Source organism: Eucalyptus grandis, chromosome 6 (genome assembly GCF_016545825.1).
Source record: "Eucalyptus grandis isolate ANBG69807.140 chromosome 6, ASM1654582v1, whole genome shotgun sequence".
Lineage (NCBI taxonomy): Eukaryota > Viridiplantae > Streptophyta > Magnoliopsida > Myrtales > Myrtaceae > Eucalyptus > Eucalyptus grandis.
In genome coordinates, this window is record NC_052617.1 from 21,377,210 (window position 1) to 21,396,777 (window position 19,568).

The 19,568-nt window shown below is 40.8% G+C and overlaps 1 protein-coding gene across 3 annotated transcripts; it reads left to right on the forward strand.

Annotated features, from left to right (window-relative positions):
* The first annotated feature begins 9,440 nt into the window (after positions 1–9,440).
* LOC104448884 (hippocampus abundant transcript-like protein 1) lies at positions 9,441–19,105 on the forward strand. Of its 3 annotated transcripts, none has more exons than XM_010062813.3 (14): positions 9,441–10,041; positions 14,094–14,205; positions 14,378–14,490; positions 14,856–14,978; positions 15,079–15,290; positions 15,553–15,628; positions 15,865–15,951; positions 16,065–16,145; positions 16,293–16,325; positions 16,411–16,464; positions 16,631–16,672; positions 17,575–17,653; positions 17,733–17,803; positions 18,588–19,105. In XM_010062813.3, exons 1-14 carry the CDS (start codon positions 9,877–9,879, stop codon positions 18,669–18,671), a joined length of 1,332 nt encoding a protein of 443 aa, XP_010061115.2. In that variant the 5' UTR covers positions 9,441–9,876; the 3' UTR covers positions 18,672–19,105. The 3 variants fall into 3 exon arrangements, with proteins under 3 accessions (XP_010061115.2, XP_039171738.1, XP_010061116.2); XM_039315804.1 differs by lacking the exon at positions 9,441–10,041 and adding an exon at positions 11,300–11,494; XM_010062814.3 differs by lacking the exon at positions 9,441–10,041 and adding an exon at positions 11,549–12,444.
* Positions 19,106–19,568: the final 463 nt, after the last annotated feature.

The window sequence follows — 19,568 nt, forward strand, 5'->3', positions numbered from 1 at the left end:
ATTAACCATGATTAAATTAATTCTACTCTTTTCTTCCTTGTTTTAGTTGATGGGGGAGGGGGGGAGGGGACCACTGAGGGAGACTTTTAAAAGAACACAAGCCCTCATTTCATTAACGTTCACTTATCAACTCATTTCTTCAACTTTCGTTTTCAATTCCCATGAGGAAAAGCAAAGGCTTGGGGACCACCGAGGGAGACTTGTAAAAGAACACAAGCCCTCATTTCATTATCGTTCACTCATAAACTCATTTCTTCAACTTTCATTTTCAATTCCCTTGAGAAAAGCAAAGGCCTTGCTTTTGTGTTGTTGAAACTTCTACTTTCATCTTTTCAAGTGATCACAATTATTGTATTTCCTCTTCATATTAACAAACTAGTTGTGTTGCTTACAAAGATTAAATGTTATTAATTAGTGTTCTTGATTATTTGCTTTCGAGGTGTTTAAAGCTTTGATCTGGTCAAGTCATTTTCAAGGTAAATAAAAACTCTAGTGGCTAAATAAAATTGATTTACCTTGTGCTCTTGATTTGGTTTTGATGGTTGTTAATTTAGTTTAAACTTGGATATTAAGAGTGAGAAGATTGGAACGATTGCATAATGAATCGTTATGTTCATTTGACTTGGATCAATGAGTTTCCATATATTGAAGTTGTGACTAATCAACTTTCATGATATTCGAAAATAGAATTATCCGAAAAGTGATATTTTCGTGATTTGATTAAGTTACCAATTTACTAGTTAGTATTGTTGATTATTGGGTTGTAGACGTTTTGTTGTCTATTATTTAGATTGTTTGTATTATGTTGTTGACATTTGGGTTATTGATGTTTTGCTGGATTATTAGTGTGTATGTGGCCGATTCTCCAATAATGTTATCATTTGCTTGCATGAGAACTGAAAAAGAGGTAAGCATCTAATTATCATTATTTATGTATGTAATAATTGAAAGGACAATGTAATTCTATTTTGAAAGTAAATTGCTTGAAAAGATGTGTATTAGATGTCAATTCTTGAAATGAACGTTGATTTCATTGTTGATACAAGGGAGATCATATGATTATAATGCGACCTTGTACATTGTTGCTATGTAAGTAAATATAGAAAGTATTATAAAAAGTTACGTCTGATGCTCACATATTAATGACGACGATGCCCCGTAAAGTCAGGATTGCCTGAGAGTGTTTGAGATACCTAAGAGTGGAAATGACTTGTTTAACGAGATGTCCTAGGAATCAGGATGAAATGAGACGAAATAAATAATATGATTATGCATAACAATGTGTTATGTCATCCACTTGTATTTGAGTGAATAATTTTATGTGATGTTATTTATGATTTCCATTGACATAACATGATAGGTAAATTAATGCATCCATTTATTTTGTTGTCTATCATAGTTATTTTGTATGCACTTAGGCATTGTGCTTTGCATGGTAATCTCCTACTTTAGACTTAGAGATTTCATTTACTAAGTTTCGAATCATCCTTTTTTTATTTATTTTTTTTCCTTTTCTAGATTTGTAGGATGATTCCCCTAGACATGGTGATAAAGGGACGAGTTAATGTCAAATGTCATTCATCTTTGAATTGGATAGTGGTTTAGTTAGAATGGGTGTAATGGTGTTAGGTGACCCTAACCTTTCCCTAGACTATAGATTTTGTTTTGCTTGTGTAACTAGTAGTGTCGATATAAAAAATGGTATGTATATTACTGAACTTGTGTGACATTCTTATAAGGGATGTTGTGAAATTTTATTGTGTTTCCACATGCGTAATTACAATTATTAGATACATATAAAAAAAAATATGTATCACACGTCCTAGATGACCCTGTGGATCTAGTTTAATTCTAGGGTTAATTTGAGACCAATCTATTTTTTTTTTCATTTTTTGTATTTGTCAAAAGGACAAACGTACTCTTTAAAATTATATATACAATGATAATGCAAATGGATTCCTATTTGAAGAGTGCATAATTGCATGGATAAGCTCACACTAATCAATATTTGAGAATCTGACAATATCTCAATATAAGTACAGGATAGGATATTAAGAAATGAAGTTGACAAAAATATCCACTTGCCAAAAGTAATAAACCATTGAAGGCAAACACGTGAAATAAAATTAAATAATAAAAAAGTTCCATGGATTATACAACTTAATTTATTCTTTAGTTTTAAAAGATTGCTTCAAATTCTAAAACTTGAAAACAGAACAAACAACATAGTTGATACGTAACAATATTTTTAAATTGAAATTACTATTAGTGCAATTGATAGAATATCTCACCACTTATATTGATATATGTGAGTTGAATTATAAACCATAACGCCATACGACTAGATCCACCAATTTATGATTTTTGTTTTGAGCATGAGAAGGGAGATTTTGATATTATAGATTCCAATTAGTGTTTTAGTGGAATCTAATCGACGAGGATACATCTTTTTTGAAAGTTGTACTTCGGCTTTTGATGAGAGGAGACGGGTTCTGTGGTGACTCCGGACAAGAAATATCTTGGTGGACAAAAATAACTACAAACCTTTATTTCAAACTTCGAACCAAATTGTACATATAAACCGTGTTGGAATTTAATTAACAACAAGGTTTGAAAATACAACCATTTCCACAGCAATACACGTATACAAACTATGTTGGAATTTAATTGACAACAAAGCTTGAGAATGTGCAAAGATGTAATGTTGGAATTTAATCGACGACGTGACACCTATGATAGAGATGCATGTTGGAATTGAATCAACGACGAAACATCGAGATAAAGATATTTGTCGAAATTTAATGATGAGACGAATCGGAAACTATAATTAAGGAAAAATAAAGTGTAGAAAAGTAAAGATAATAAAATATTACATTTTGATTGTCGAGGGAGGCCCATTCTAATTGATAGAATTTGGCATTTATAGACTTTCTATCATAACCGTCTCGTAGCAGTCCCTTCGTCGTTGAATTATAGTTTGACGCTTCGGAAAATAATGATTCCATATTTCCACGTTGTCAACTCCCTTCAAAATAGTAGCCTTATCTCCGATGAGTTGTTTATTTCCCACATCGTCGATTCCTTTTAAAATAACAACTTCATTCTCCATTTTCACCTAACTATTCTCCACGGTCTCCTCAATGGATTTACATGTGCCTAAGCCTTAGATGCAATCTTCCGAATCGATCATCTGCATATAATATCAACTAATCTTCAATCCATTAAATTGGCTTCCTCCATGGATAATCAAATATGCCCAAATAGTTTTCTCCACTCTTTTCCCTTTTTCTTCATTAATTTTAATAGTTGCATATGAGATTGTCGAGTCCACTTTCGTTGATTCCAAACGATCATCGCATATCGATAATAACTAAATACTGAGCACTTTTGGTTGTCAACATATAGGGACCGTAATTACAAATCCTATTTTCTTATTGTTTTTTCAAATGTTAAGATGTATGCTCAAAGTTAATTGTATTCATGTTGAAATATCAAGCATTAATAAAAAGGAATTGATACTATGATTGTTGGTGAAGATGCAAAACTATCGTGGCCATTCAAGTTAAGATTCTTGGCCTCTATTTCTCCAAGAACTGAGTATGGACATACTTACCTTCAAGATGCAAATTTTGACTGCAAATGATGATCAATCTAACTTGCTAAGATCCTGGAGTCTTCATTGCTAATGATTGGCATCGGAAAAGAATAAACAAGCAGGGAGAGAGAGAGAGAGAGAGAGAGAGAGAGAGAGAGAGAACTTGAAATTGAGGGAGAGAGTGATAGGGAGACTCAAAGAGAGAAGGAGAGGAAAAATGGTGAACGAAGAGAATGGACAAGGCAATTTAAGTTATAAATAGGGTGTGGAAAAAAAAACTTACAAAGTTGATTTGGACTGAACCAACTCTAAAACCTTAGTACTAATGACCAACTTGCCTAGTACAAGTTCAATGGCCCCAAGACCAGAGATTGGCCAAGTCCCCTCGGAAATCGGATTAGAATTGGCCGGGTTAGGTCCAAATAGGGTTTGTCTAGGATCAACTTTAGACCATTCTAAATTAATGCTCACCCCAAACCCCTATAAGGGCCAAGCCCCGAGATCGGATCTAATGGCACGCAAGCCAAATTGTATCTTTAGCATAGCGCCTATATACAAATATTGTAAAAGGTGGCATGGGGAAGGCCTTCCATTTTTTTCCCTTTCCCACTAGGAATAAATGACCTTTATCCACGTGACTGTAGGTCCACATCCATGGGATCGCACGTGGAGGGAGAAGATTAGTGATTAGTATTTTAATATTTTGACATATTTTAGTCAGCACCTTTGAGGACCAACTATTTTCCATTAAATTATTAAAAAGTGTCGTGAATAAAAGGAAAAAACTTGGTTTAGTAGGTGTAATTTCTAGAAAGGAACTTAAATTGATGTGGGCGAGAGATACTTCTTGCGTAACAAGTAATGTTCAAGCTAGCTTTCACGCGCTTGATCCGGTGTATTCAATATTTACTCCTCAGGCATTTCAAATGAGGTTTGAAATCATGATCACAAGAAGAGGAATGAGCTCTCATACCATCGTAACCAATTACTGGTTAGTCCAACAAAATATTTGAGTAATGTTATAAGATTTACATAGACCTTATCAATCATGATGTTTACCCGTAGTTGAATATGTATAGTGTGTCATCTCTAGAATAACTTACTCAAAATATTATCCACTTTGGCCCATTCTATATTGATTCTCACGGTTTTATTCTTAAGTATAAATGTAGACACTTTTTTAGAAGATCACTCATTTTATCTGTGCTCTAATCTGAAACTTAAAAGTTAAACTTATCATTACATTAAAAGACATCTCTATGAGTAAACTCTAGCTTTCACATATATGTCTTGGGCACGCTCTGCCTCTGTTTGACGTGTAATTCGGCTCATTCCTGCCTTTTCGTAAGAAGCCTAGCAAGAGCCGTTCTTTGTCCTGGTCATCTGACCTTGGCAATCATTGTCTACTCTTGTCGATCGGGTCTTCTCGAGTAGCACTGCTTTAGGCATGGGATTTCATTGGGGACGTCGTGTAGAAGTTCGAGCTTTCCAAAGATTCCGTTTGCTTTATGCCGAGATGTGTATATTCTGCACAAAATGGGCACGTTAGCAGGGGTGTCTGGAACCGAACCGAACCGAAAAATTCGGTTTTTTGGGTTCGGTTCTCATTAAAAATCAATATTTTTCTTATTGATTTGATTTTTATCGGTTAACTGAATCGAACCGAATCACAAACTAATAAAATCAGACCATTAAAAATTCAGTTTTCTTCTCCCCCGACTCCCATCTCCTCTGGCTCGCTTTCGCGCGCCTCCCTCCATGGTGGCCCAGCTCGAGAGCCCCTAGCCCCCGCCCCAGCAGCAGCAGCAGCAGCGGCAGCACGAGCGGGACGGTAATGGTTCGCGTGGGGAAGACGAAGTCGCTGATGTGTGCCCTCGGCCTCATCTCCCGCAACCTCCCCCTGCCCCCCAACCTGCTGAACGCCGCCCCAGAAGGGTCCGGTGAGGGTTTTTTTCTCCCGGTCGTTGATCTTTTTGGGGGGATTTTGATGATGCGAAGCGGTTTGCGATGGGGATTCTGCGGCGTTGTGGTGGAATGGCGACCAATCACCACCGCCGGTTATGAATCCCACGACGGAGCCTCCCCCTCTGCCACTGCCCCTGCCCCTACCCCAGTTCCAAGTCGTTCTCGGCGTCCAAGAACGAGGTTTCTTCTCCGGCATTTTCGAGCCGCAGAGCACGCTCTGCACGCTCTTCAGCCTCGACGACAACCGGAACCCGTCGAAGCGGGACTCGACCCGGAGCAGCAACTCGGAGGGCGTCCAGGCCAAGAACTTGGGCCCGGCCGGCGTTCGGGGTCCGGTCCTCGAGTCCAAAGAAGAAGAGGACGCAGGAGCAGGAAGCGGTTACCAGCAGAGCAAGGAGTACATACCAGCAGAGCAAGGAGTACATCGTGCAGAAAGACGAAGAGGAAGAGGAAGAGGACGAGATTAGGGCTTGGGAAGAGTCCAAAGTAGCACCTGCTGTTGTCGAAAACAGAGTGCAAAAGATCGTGGAATGCCCCCGTTGTGGATTATTTTTGTGAATTTTCAAAAAAAAAAGCCAAAACCCAAAAGCTAAAAATAAAAAAACTGAAAAACTGAACCGAACTAAATTTTCGGTCTGATTTGTATTTAGTTTGGGTCTTATTTAGTTTAGTTCGGAAATTTTTTTTAACGGTTCAGTTCGGTTCGGTTTTTCAAAAAAATCAAATCGAACTTAACCGATGACACCTCTATACGTTAGCATGTTTTCGCTAGCGGAAATTTTTCCTCATTTTTTGCCCTTTTCGTCTGGGGAAGCCATTTTCTTATTAATTCGAAGCAAAGACATATTTGGTCGTATTGTTTTGTAGTCGACGATGCTACCACGTCGCGATACAAACGGTGGCGGGCAACTAATGTTTCTGGACTCAGAATAAGTCGATAAGCCCTCGAACGAATGACCACAAGACAATGCATCAAAATATAAAGTATTCTCTTTCACAAGAATATGAATACTTCAAATAATGCTTAACACAAGATAATAATGCGTGGCATGAGATAATCGGTTTTTGAATTAGGGAGCGACGAGCAGCCCCCGGGATCCGTGCCCAACAATACAACCACGCAGCAAACCCTACATGGCCTCGGAGTCCCGCGCCCCTGCGACATCGCTCGGGACCACAACCGACTTGATTTTCACTTAGGCAAATCCCAAATCTTTATAGGTTACGTTTATTTAAATTGCAGATATTTTCTGCCATATAATTTTACTGTTGCAGCTCGAATCTCGTTCAATTTGGCTGCCATCACGTGCCTTACACGACATGTGACGTTGGTGTTAAGTTAATGGTCCGAGGGAGCATGCGTCGCCCACATCCGTCGTCACATGGACGACCTACTCTGTCGTCCCGTTCCCATCTGGTGCTGTTCATTCGCTTGTCTTTGCCATGTGGGGGCAGGATGCCTCCAAGCGCATCCTCCGCTTTGATAATTGAGGTGGAAAATGAAGACTTTTGTCTTGATTGGATCTCGGGGACCACATGCAAACTTCTTTGATAATTCAAAATATATGTGTAGAGACTTGGCTATCTAGAGACTCATAAAACACGCTGCAAGTCTTATGGACCAATTAAATCTAACCCTTGCATAGACTATTTTGACCCGTAAGAGTTTGCATGTGATTAGCAGGATTAAAATAAGCTACTTTCAGTTCTTCAGCTGAAAAAACTGGCGTACGCTTTTGCTTTGGGAGTAGATTCCAAAGCCATCAATATCTCCATAGAGGGGCTGTAGAAGAAAACATTACGAGAGATTAGTACGCACCCACATGAAAACTTGATTTCGCCATTCCTGAGCGGAGGAAAATATTGCCCGGAAATTAAAATGGGTAGAAGTAGTATATAAACCTTATAGAAAAAAAGGAAAAAAAATCATCTGGGGGATCATACCAGTTACACGAGTATAAGCGTGCATGAGATTTCATCCCATCAGGACATTATGAAAAATAAAATAACAGAAGAAATATGCAAAAAGTAATATCTCCCTTTAAATTGCATCCTAGATGGTTCACAAATTAATGTGATGTTTCATCTAATTTTACATGTCATGGAGGTATGAAAGTGTCGGGCCAGCCCGGCATGCTTCACCCAGTTACTAGTAAGGCCAGTGTCGGGCCAGGCCCAGAAACAGCAAGTGGTCCATTCCTACCCGACGTGGCTTGAGGCACGTGCCAGGCCGGCTGGGAAGATGGGCTGGCCCGAGCCCAAAACACAGTGCCTATTGGTTATCGAAGTGAGCATGAGCAATGGCCGATAGCCATCCTTGATCAATGGCCGTCGGTCATCCTTCAAAGGAAAAAAAAAGAAAAAGAGGACCGGGCTTGTCGATATAGTAATTGACGGCCTTGTTGAAATGAAGTACCAAGCCCGGCTCGCCACACAAATGGGCCTGCTTGACCCCGAACGCGCGGGGGCCACGGGCAGCCGACGTGGCATGCGTCGTCTATCTCTTCCTCGTCATATTCCAATTAAATACATGTTAACATGGTGTGCATCGCCTGTTTGTAGTTCTCTCTCGGGAACCGTAACATATAATTATTGTAAAATAATTATTAAGTTGTCGTCGTTCGTAATACCCTATCGCGTGACCGGGAATCATGTTAAGAATATTATGGATAACATTATCCTTAACACATTATGAAATAGTATATTTGTATTTGTATGATAGTATTATGTTATTAGTTAGTTTATAAATTTTTCATATAGCATAATCTACAGTGAATTGGATCATAAATTCTATGGAACATGTCGAATGAATATGGTTGAAACATATCATGAGGTGTGGATTATGCTATGTTAAAAAAATTATGATCTATATATAAAATTGAGGAAAGTTTTCGTCATCCTTTTTTTTCACTTAAAGGAAAGAAGAGCGGGTAGGTGTTCGTTTAATATCAGGAAAGTTAGCTCCATTTTAGAAAAAAGCTGAGATTTGAAAAAACTTGAAATGACTTCAACTTGTGAACTAACTTGACTAATCAAGTATGGTAGACATTTGAGGACGACGATGCGCGCTACTTGCAATTACAGAAAAGTCAAGCGGGATGTGCCTTTTATCATCTTATAATTTAAACAATTCACAGATATGTTAAATTGGAAATGCTAGTTTATCATACGCGGTATTCAACCTTTACCCTAAAAAAGAGTTTTTATGCTAAAAAAGAGAGAGCAAGTTTTTAGACTCTCCTAAATGATTGAGATATCAAAAATTGAAAAGAAAATAACAAAAAAGAAAAGAAAAGCCACACGGATGGTTCTATGGCACAGAATGCTCTTAAACAAGTGAAAGCAATCGTGAAGAACAAGGGGCTTGTGAAGAAAACTCCACCAAAAAGATCAGCTAATTAGATGCTCCTTCCACATTCATGGATCGAATGAACGAATCTAATGACCAAAAGCCAAGGAAATATTTCTCTTCTAAGTAACATTCCAAGTCACCTAAACACCTCTCACTTCTCACACTTAAGGGCAAAATCCTTGATCGACCAAGACACCAGCGTCATCAGGCATAAACTCAAGCTTGCACGTCTCAAAGCGTAGGTGTGAAATGCACTCCAACCCCCAAATGGGCCCAAATTCAGCACACTTTGTAATTTTTTGAATGGGATGCGGGAATTATTAGCCTTTGAATGACCCCTTTTTCCTTTTGTATTGCATCCACTTACAAGCTACGCATCGTCACAGGGTTCCTTTCACCCTCCAAATGTTGACACCGCAAGACAACAACATCTCCTTTCTTTCCCCCATGTTCTAGTGCTTACTTCGAGATAATTGCCTCAGCGATTAGATTGCTCAATATATTTACGAGAAGGGCTAGCCAAGCGATCTGATGGTCTGGAAAATTACATCGGGAGATTCGCATTGACCGCCGTGTAAGATAGACCTAACGCAACGCGCATGGATTGAGTGGCTTTATCTACATCGGGGGGGCTTTGATCGATCGGTCCGTGATTGGAGTAGGGTCACCTTCGGGTGCCTCTAGGCAGGAGGAATAAAACCAAAGTGCACAAGGACACAAAAGCCAAAAGGGTGACGAAAATCAGGCTGAACGGCAAAAAGTGTACGCTTCGCCCACCGCGGACGGAGCCCCTTAAATTTACCGTCCTCCTTTCGTTGTACAAATAGGCTTCGCTGCTTTAGTAGAAGCTTCGCTCCAAGGCGCCTCCTCCTCTTCATCATCAGGTTGGTGACCAGTCCAGATCTCTCAGCTACTGCTTTTCTAAGTGGGGAGAGGGAGAGAGAGGGAGAGAGGGAGGGCAGCGATGGAGAAGATGAGGGGGCTGAGCCAACTGTTCATGACGATATTCCTGCACAACTTCTCGACGTTCATGGTGATCCCCGCCATCACCGACGTCACGATGGCGGCGATATGCCCCGGAATGGATGAGTGCTCCCTGGCCATTTACCTCTCCGGATTCCAGCAAGCGGTACGTGAAACTCTTCTTGTTTTGTTCGATGTGCGTGAACTTAGCGCTTCGGTCTGTCGTTTGAGTTGAACGGTGTGTTTGCGATCTGTAGATTAGCAATAGCATCCCCCCTTTCTTGGTTTCTTAGTCGTGGCTGATATGGACATGAGAAAGAAATGCAGTTGTGTTTTTACTTTTTCCTTTTCGCCTTAAACGAGCATGTTCATCGCCTTCCATACCCTACTAATTTCATCGAGTGAATGACTTAAATATATAGTTTATCTAATCATGAAATTGAGAGGAATAGAATCTATTTCGCACACGTAATCAATGCACGCATGTCATTCGTAGCACTTGAAATTGATTTGCTAGGTAGAATGCATTCCTCTCCTTGGGATACTAGCTCTTTCCTTTTCCCTTTAGGATATCCACCTTTGCATATCTTGATTTTTGTTGGCATTTGTTTTCGAAAAAAACCATGGTCTGTATTGAATGGATACGTAGTCAATATTCATTTAGGCTGTTGAATTTGATGGGTCTCATGCGGGAAATAGACAAATCCCTACTATCATTGAATGCATCAAGATAATGCCTCCAAATCCTCGCCATTATTAAATGTATCGAGTGAATGCCTCCGATGTATGGAGCAAATGCATGCCTTTTGGGTTGCATCAGCTCTTAATTTAGCCCCGAACTTTGACTAAAACCGCATCAAGTTCATGTCCAAACGTGCTGTTTTCCCGGATGGCGGTCGTGCCTTTGAAATCACTGCTGCACGTGAAGACATTTTTGGCACTGCTCCTGCCTTTGGACGAAACTTCTCACACCCGCTGATCGGGGGACAAAGCTTGAACTTCGTACGGTACAAACGAAGCACCGCCTGGCAAATCCTATCGTGACCCACCTTTAGTTTCGGAGCTTCCCAAAAAGTTCATGTAAGAACGGGACAAGGTCACGTCAAATTTCACACGTCTTTCCATGATCCCAACTCGGCTCCATCTCTTTTCGAATCACACCATCTTTAGTTTCTGTTGGGACAGTCGCGTATCGACTTCTCAAGCCCATTTCCTATCAGACAAAAACTGGTGCATACCTTTTTCGGACCTAAAAAAGCTCGTGGTCGATGGGACGACGTGCCTTTTTCTTTTCCAGCTATTGCACTTTGACGTGCTTTCGATCTTATGCTACATGTCACGTAGCGAAACTTCCTCTTAGCTTCGCGTGGCGAGCGCTTTAGAGCTCTCTCCCAATTTCTAGGGCCCGCAATGGTGCTTTCCTCTTCTTCTTTTCGTGCATCGGGACTCTTCAAACCAAACAGTTCGAAATCTAAAAACTGTGATGAAGTACCCTCTTCGTAAATTGCCGTGAAAGGTCTGGAAATCTGCTCCAGCCCACGACTAAGGCCCAATCTTCCAAACACTTCTCAGCTTAGACATACGGGCCTTTGTCCTTCGGTCGTCGCCGGTTCTGTCGAGTACGAACCGGACCCTGCTCTTTCATTCTTTAGTATTTTTCTGATCCATTCTTTCTCTTGCTTCCAAGCATGTCCTGTCTCGCTTCTGAAGCGTCGGTTCCTCCTAGGTAGTTGGCCCTGGCTCAGATTCAGACTACCCCACATGAAGCGATAGGCAATAAATAGAAAACCCAATCGCACGCCATAGCTTATCTATGCCCTCCCCCATCTGGTTTTTAACCCGAGCGACCGAGCCATGGAGGTAGGTTACCGAGCACAAAGTCCTAACGGGGCCGGTTTCTTCGAGCAAGACGCTGCTTCGTTCTCGGTTCTTTGCTCGAAGAACTCGCGGGGCTGTGTCGATAGCGCTGTCTCAGCGACCGTGACATCAGACGGAGCGCGTGCAGTGCATGTGCTCGCGCGATTATTAGCATATGAATCCGAAGTTGTGTCCGAGCCCTATGACCCTTTCACCTGTTCGTGAGTATCGATACGTCAGAGCAGTAGGTTGGATTACCTTTTCTCCCAGAATGGCTCGCATTATATACCGTCATTATCCACTTTGCGTCCCGTATCTCTCTCTCTCTCTCTCTCTCTCCGTCTCTCTCTCTCCCTCGCTTTTGCTCGCGAGAAATCCCACCCGATGATCGAGCCCGTCCTTTTCTGCCTGCTTTAACTGATTCCGGCAGCTTATTCAAACGCTCTTTTTAGCAAAAGCTAGCTCCTACCACTCCTGCTCTATATCTGATCTTGATCGCCAGAGTCAGTCTCTCGCTCTTCTGAGCGTGAGAGAGAGAGAGAGAGAGATGGAGGATGCGGGGAGGTTGAGCCATCTGTACATGACGTATTTCCTGTTCTTGTTCTCGGCGACCATGGTGGCTCCGGTGGTCACCGACGTGACGGTCTCGGCTCTCTGCCCTGGCCAAGCTCGGTGCTCCCTCGCTATCTACCTCTCCGGGATCCAACAAGCGGTAAAAACCCTCTTCTTCTCTTTCGTTTTGCCCTCCAGTTTCTTGTTTTCTCCCTGTAAAACACCCAATCTTCGCATTCCCTTTTCGTCACGCTTTAAGATATTGCATTCGAGCCTCAAGTACGTGCAAAGTTGGAAAAGGTCAACCCGTTTCTTCTCTCTCAACACGACAATCGATTGCTGGACAACTGGTCCTAATATGAGTTTAGCAAGTTTATGCTGTTGGTAGAGATTATTACATACATGATGTTTGCTGCATCATTGGGATTATTCAGTCATGAAGCTTATAAGGGTTTTCCCTTTTCTAATTGAACTTTCAAACCCTACTAGAGGTGAAAATCTCTCTCCTCTCCTTCCATTATTTAAAATGCATGTCGGCCATCAGATACCGTGGATCTCACCAAATCCATCCTTCTAAAAGCATCTTGCCCAGTATTCTAATTGTGCCGTCTCGTTATTTGTGTAACCGATAATACATTTGATATAATCTGATATTGTTCTTGTGAGTGCTATAACATTACCAATCCGATCCTCTTATAGCTATAATTTGCTTCCGAAAAGCTATACGTGGATTTATCACGAGATCCTCATGATTTAGGGGTCGAGATTAATCAACCATCCGAGCTTACTTGAACTCGGGGACATGTTATACTTGTCTTTCCTCTGGGATTTTAAGTGGATGGTGTTTAGAATATTTCATCTCCCTAACTTGCAGCATTTTCCGAGGGGGGGCCCACGCTCACATCCCACGTGTCAATTCATTCTCCCGTCGTGGGGCCCACCCCATCGACGGTTCCCCTCACTTTGCGCTTTTCGTTCGGCCTTCCTTTTCGTTCGATTGTCATCATTATTCTTCTTTTTTTTTGGTCGGTATCATTATTCTTCTTTCAAACCTCATTAAATTGCTAAAAGGCCGGCAAATTCAAGAATTAGAAGTCCAGAAATGACGATATTACCCCGTACTTTGGGGCCAAGCGTGCCTTTTAACGGTTGGTCCTCTATTCTTTTGACTTTCTTTTGTGGTTACTCCACCATCTCCTCAACTAACTTTTTGCAAATTTTTTTTTTTTTTTACTTGTGAACATTTTTTGGAGAAAAATAACAAATTGCTTTTTGGAAGAACGGAAATAATAAAGTTTATTACTTCCCGTGAGATATTTTAATTGCACGCGATACTCGATCTTTTGTCCTCTTAGTCTCAACATGATTAGATTTCGTACATAATGTTCATATTTTAAAAAAAAAAAGTACATCCGACGAATCAAACGTGTAGAAACTTCATTGTTAGCTTGGCATTAAATTAGATGTTGTCCGGTAGCTCCTTAGTGTACCCATGAGTCTGTGGCAATCAACTCGTTGATTTCAAATGCGTGAAATTACGTTTTCTAGCTCCTGTTGCTGTGGGTATTTTGGGTAAAATCTAGGGAGGCACCGATTTTTAAAAAGTCTTCTTTGTAACAGCATCGACGGATGTGACAATATAATGACATGCGCATGTTGAACTAAATCCGTGCAAATTTACACGCAATAAGCTTGATGATGTATGCTTGACTTTTAGTATTTAGTTTACTATTCCATGCGCTCAACAAGCATATTTTATTTTGGTTATAGAATCACTTATGGATGGAAATGTTTATTGGGGGTTTGCAGATAGTGGGATTGGGCTCGCTGGTGATGATGCCATTGATAGGGAATCTCTCCGATAAGTATGGGAGGAAAGCTCTGCTCACCATTCCCTTGGTTTTCACCATCATCCCCTTGGGTAAAAAATATTCTCCATCCCTAGTTTTCGTTCACATAAATTGCAACTTCAAAATCATTGCTTATAAACGTATAGCAGTCTATGAATTTTAAGTTATATATATATCGATATCGACGATCTAATTAAGACGATTTTCCGAAATTTCTTATGCTTAACATTTTTCGGGTTACAGCCATTTTGGCTTATAGCAGGTCAAGGAATTTCTTCTACCTGTACTATGTGTTTCGGACTCTGACCGCTATTTTCTGCGAAGGAAGCGTTCACTGCCTCGCCCTCGCTTATGTGGTAAAAACTTCCCCCCTTTTCTCTTTTCCCATATGTGAATAATCTCGTACCTCGTCTTAAGTCTGATTGCCGCGAGCAATGTCTTTCACGAAATACACACTTATGTTTATATGCAAAATCCGTCATGTGTCGTTTTCAGAGGCGAAAAGTTGGTTATTTATAACCCGACCCCTGTAATGTTCTGAATCCAGTATTCGGTCCCGCGGTTCGTATCCCAATTTCAAAATAGTGCATGAAAAGAGAAAAAAACAAATGCGTCATTTTCCCTCGTTTTGTATATCGTGCATCGAGCGACGGAGAGCTTTCTTCCGAAGCTCGCTTCGAGTTTCGTTCATGGCGGAATCACGCGTTCCGTTGTCCTCCAGGCGGACAACGTCCCCGCGGGAAGACGAGCCTCCGCCTTCGGGATCCTTTCCGGCATCGGATCCGCCGCCTTCGTCTGCGGCAACCTCTCCACCCGCTTCCTCTCCACTCCCTCCACTTTCCAGGTATGTCTCTCGCTCTCTCGCTGCGCCTCAACTCGTTCGCCGTTTTTCCATCCGATCTTCGAGTCACGATCTTCGCGACCGCTTTGTTGTCCGCCGGCAGGTCGCGACGGCGGTGGCCGTGGTCGCCCTGGCGTACATGAGGTTCTTCCTTCCCGACTCCGTCGTCGTCGGCGACGACGATCCTCTGACTGCCCCGATCGTCTCGAAGGGGATGCCGGACGGTGCTTGCCCGGACGACGATTCGGCGAACAAGGCGCACGCGTTTAAGAAGACGCCTTCCTTGGGGGACACCGTCGCCTTGCTGAGGAGCAGGTTAGTCGAGCTTAAATCACTCTCTCAATTCCATGTTGAATTCCTAAGCAGAAATGATTTGAGGTGCGGAAAGAAGAAGAAAAGCATTCATCTCTGTACTCGACAGACTCAATGCGAATGGTTCGGGTGTAATGTGATTTTTGGGATTCAATGCCACGGAATTCACCTGTCTGAGCTTCATGATGCATCTCTGTTTTGCAGCTAGCGTATGTCCTAATGTAATAAGGTCTGTCTCTTGAATAACCGTGCGATTGATTTGCAGCCTGACGTTTTTGCAAGCAGCAATTGTCGCCTTTTTTGGCAATCTCGCTGATGTTGGTCTTCATGCTTCAATGATGGTACCTCTCGAACTTTTGTCTGTTTGGTCCATTGTGAAAATTATAGTAGAATGGCGCGAGATTCCATCTAATGTCGAATCATCTCGTCCCTTGAGTACAAGGTCTAAGAACAAGACTGACAAGTACAAATGATAGTACCATGAGTAGTCGATGCTTGACTTAACTGCTAGTAGTAAGACCTTTAATTTATTATGGGCGTATGACTCAGCTGAACGATTTTCTTTTTGGTCATGCAGTACTACTTGAAGGCACAATTCCATTTTAACAAGAATCAGTTCGCCGACCTGATGGTGATATCTGGAATTGCGGGTACCATTTCTCAGGTATTTCTGGCTCTAATCATTCAAAGAATTCGTGCGCATTGTTTTTATTTTTCTGCAGTTTTATGCTCAATGCTCCCCCTTCGGTTGATTTTGGTAATGTGACAATTTTGCAGCTGCTTATCATGCCCCTTTTGGCTCCTGTTATAGGAGAGACAAGACTGCTTTCTATAGCGCTATTTTTTAACTGCGTGCATGTACGTACCTCTCTCTCTCTCGTTCTTTATTTGTGTGTGTAACTGCGTCCTGCCTAGTTAGTGAACATCTGATACATGTGCGAAAGAGTTGTACTATGATTGCACACTCTCCTTCCTCTGAATTTTGTTTGGCATGCAATAATGCAGATGATTCTTTACAGCGTAGCCTGGGCTGCTTGGGTAATCCTCTGCCTCCTTAAATCATCGTATACATTTTCTGACTTCGCCAATGACAAAATGTGGCTAATACTTGGGAAATTGATAGGTTCCTTATGCTGCTGCTATGTTCTCTGTTCTATTCGTCTTCGCACATCCTTGTGTGAGTATCTTATTTAATTTTCCGTACTTCTCTAACAGATGTTGAGTGTGTAGTGTCATTTCCATAGCTCTCTAGCAGATGTTGAGTATCTTATTTAATTTTCCATAGCTCTCTAGCAGATGTTGAGCGTGTTGTGTCATTTCTAATCTACCTTTACTGATTGCAGATGCGGACGATTGTCTCTAAACAAGTTGGCTCGTGCGATCAGGTAATTTTACGTGGAAATAATTCTTTCAAAAATTTTCTTCAAAATTATGGTAGGTGCTCACTGCAATATGTTACTTAATTTACACATGAATAACTGCATCCCTTTTCTCGCTTTGAACGTTAAACATCTCCTCTCGAGATGACACTCTTTATGGTCCTTTGGTAGCCAAGGATGCCATTTTACATAGGAACTGCAAAATGGGATATGAGTTTGAATCAACATACTTCTTTCCCTGTGTTTGATATGGAACTTTGAAGAATGGAATGAAGATGCAGTCATAATGAAGAAAAGAATCTGTTTTCTTATTTTTCACAGAGTGATTACAATGAGTATAAATACATGAACAGAGAATCTAAATTAGGTAAGAAACCTATTTAGGTAAAGATCCTAAGTAGCCTCTAATCTCTATCAATATCTAATTTACAGCTAACAAAATAAAATCAAATCACATAATATCACGTAATATAATCATGTAATATAATCAGGGAGAAATTCTAGAAGATTTCCTAATACATTCCAACACATAATGTTCAAAAGCTGTTATTCAAATAGGAAAAAATAAAATATAGATCTTATTTTTCTGTGTTTATTGTGGAGTTGGGAGGAATAGTATTCCATCAGTTGGTTGCATGAACATTTCATTAGGAACTTTCTTTTCAGCCCAATAGCTGACCTATCATGGGATGGGAAATTGAGCTAGAATGATGGCTTCATCCCACGTACCAAATGCAACATCAACTTTGTACACAGAATGCTGGTAGAAAGTTCAACAGTGAAATACATGAACATGTATAGAGTATTATTGAGTTACTTCTCAAGAATGAAGAGAAAAGAGCTCATCACTTGTTATGTCCATTGGTCCTACTACTTGACAAGTCAGTTATCATTTGCTTAATTAATAGGGCAAGGCTCAAGGATGCATTTCAGGGATTTGCCAACTTGCCAATGTTGTCTCTCCCTTGGTTTTCTCTCCATTGACAGGTAACTGGAATATTCGAGGCTATCCTAATGCCTAACTGATCTAGTAAGCTAACTAGATTTCATTCATTTGTTTTGCCAGCTTTGTTCCTCTCCGATAGTGCACCCTTCCACTTCCCTGGTTTCAGTATTATGTGCGTTGGCTTTGCATCGGTAAGATTCTTACTATGATTCTACGTATCTACACCAAAGATTCATCTCATTGCCGTTTTTTGTGAGCATATAAGCTCAAAAATGAGCAAGAATGAGCTAGGCAGCACAGTCTAATGCGGATTAACTCAGTGATTGAGCTTCCATGAACAGCACAAGAAGTTTTGCAATACATCTTGCATGACAAGCTCAGTTCCCTTGAGTGTACATGTATTATATCCTTCATAGTTGTCACACAACTCCCCAATTTTCTTGGAATGAACTAAAAATGACCTAAAGGGATCCTGCTTGAGTTCTCTCCAGATTGTGGTTAGGCGAAAGTTGTTCATTTGATAATGGGTGACCTGTAGTGAGTCAGCTTATTATAATTAGGTCTGTTGATAAAACTTCCCCCTCACATCACATGCTAGTCCTGTTAAATATGAATAAGCCGTCAATGGTTGTCTTTCACCCTATGAGCTAGTTGAATTGATTCCAGATGCTTATTTCTGCCATACATGTGGGTTGGTTAGCACCAAGTAGTAATTAGATGCCTGTCTAATTCTTCCCAACGGCTTATCTACGTTTCAGCATCTCCGTTTAGTGAGGTCTACATAATAAGTTGTTTCTAAATTTTAAACACGTAGACTGTCACTTGCCTAACATGCCGCGCTAAAAAGCAGGGAGAGGAGAATGCTGCAGAACTCAATATGAGATTGTTGAACCCCTTTGAGCAATCTGCTTGATCTACTGTTATCTACCTTTTATTTTCCTGCAAATCTTATATTGAATCTCATTTTTGTTGTAGATGATAGCCTTTATCCAGAGTGTCATGATGAGAGTGGCTCCAATATCAGACGGCAGAGTTAGCAACTGCCATACACTGGCCTAGATTCTGAAGATCTTAATGCCCGGTTTTGCCATAACGAATGTCCTTTGGTCAATTCCGGAGAGTCATCGGTCCACGTAAGTTAAACCTGTAAAATAGTGGTACTAGGGTCAAGAGTATGTATTTTTTTTTCAATGGGGGCAAGTTTTTCTGCAATTCCGTTAGCGATATAGCGCTCATCACAGCTTTTAATCTTTAGAGTTAGTATTAGTTGGCGTGTGAGTTCGAATCACGAGTTATAGCTGCGCCTCAAGGGGTACAGAAATGGGTCTCACAGCGTAATTCTGGTCACCCATGATCGACGGCAATTGTCGACAATGTGTATTACTGGGGAAGCAAGCTGTTGCTTTATATATGATGAAATATGGGAAAGCTTTGGTCTCCTACTTACAGATGAAATGTTGTGGCGGTATCTTGTAATCATATTTTAGCATTTTTACCAAAACATCATGACGCGCAGTGTGTCATCAAGGACGATTTTAACATCCCTACGGGAAATCACCGACCGATTGTCCTCGATTGGTAAAATTCATTTTATGACGGTAATTTGTTAAACGTGTTGGTAAGTATTCGTTTAAGGGGCAGATAGTTTGGTCTATTTTGAGATTTATCAATGCATTTAAATTCATCGCTAGTACTTATCAATTTTACTTTTTGTTCTTCCCGTGGTTATCAAATATACCAAGGCAGAGCTATGATTGGTTAGATCACCATTAGTCTTTGCTTTGCTTTTTTTAGGGAAGGAGGACTAAATTGGCAATATGAAGATACTGTCAATGTTGGAAGAAATCTCTAGCTTAAATGATAATTTATCAACGTTTGTGTGTTGCCGACTTACTTTTGACTTTTGTCAACGACTTATTTACCTGTATTATAAATATCAAGCTGCTGTATGTTATT

Excerpts from the sequence above, each read along its gene's own strand:
- LOC104448884 (XM_010062813.3), top strand. The coding sequence starts at position 9,877 with ATGGAGAAGATGAGGGGGCTGAGCCAACTGTTCATGACGATATTCCTG. Across the intron at positions 16,326-16,410 it reads GCGTAGCCTGGGCTGCTTGG|GTTCCTTATGCTGCTGCTAT; the intron begins GTAATCCTCTGC and ends GGAAATTGATAG. Across the intron at positions 17,804-18,587 it reads TGTGCGTTGGCTTTGCATCG|ATGATAGCCTTTATCCAGAG; the intron begins GTAAGATTCTTA and ends TTTTTGTTGTAG.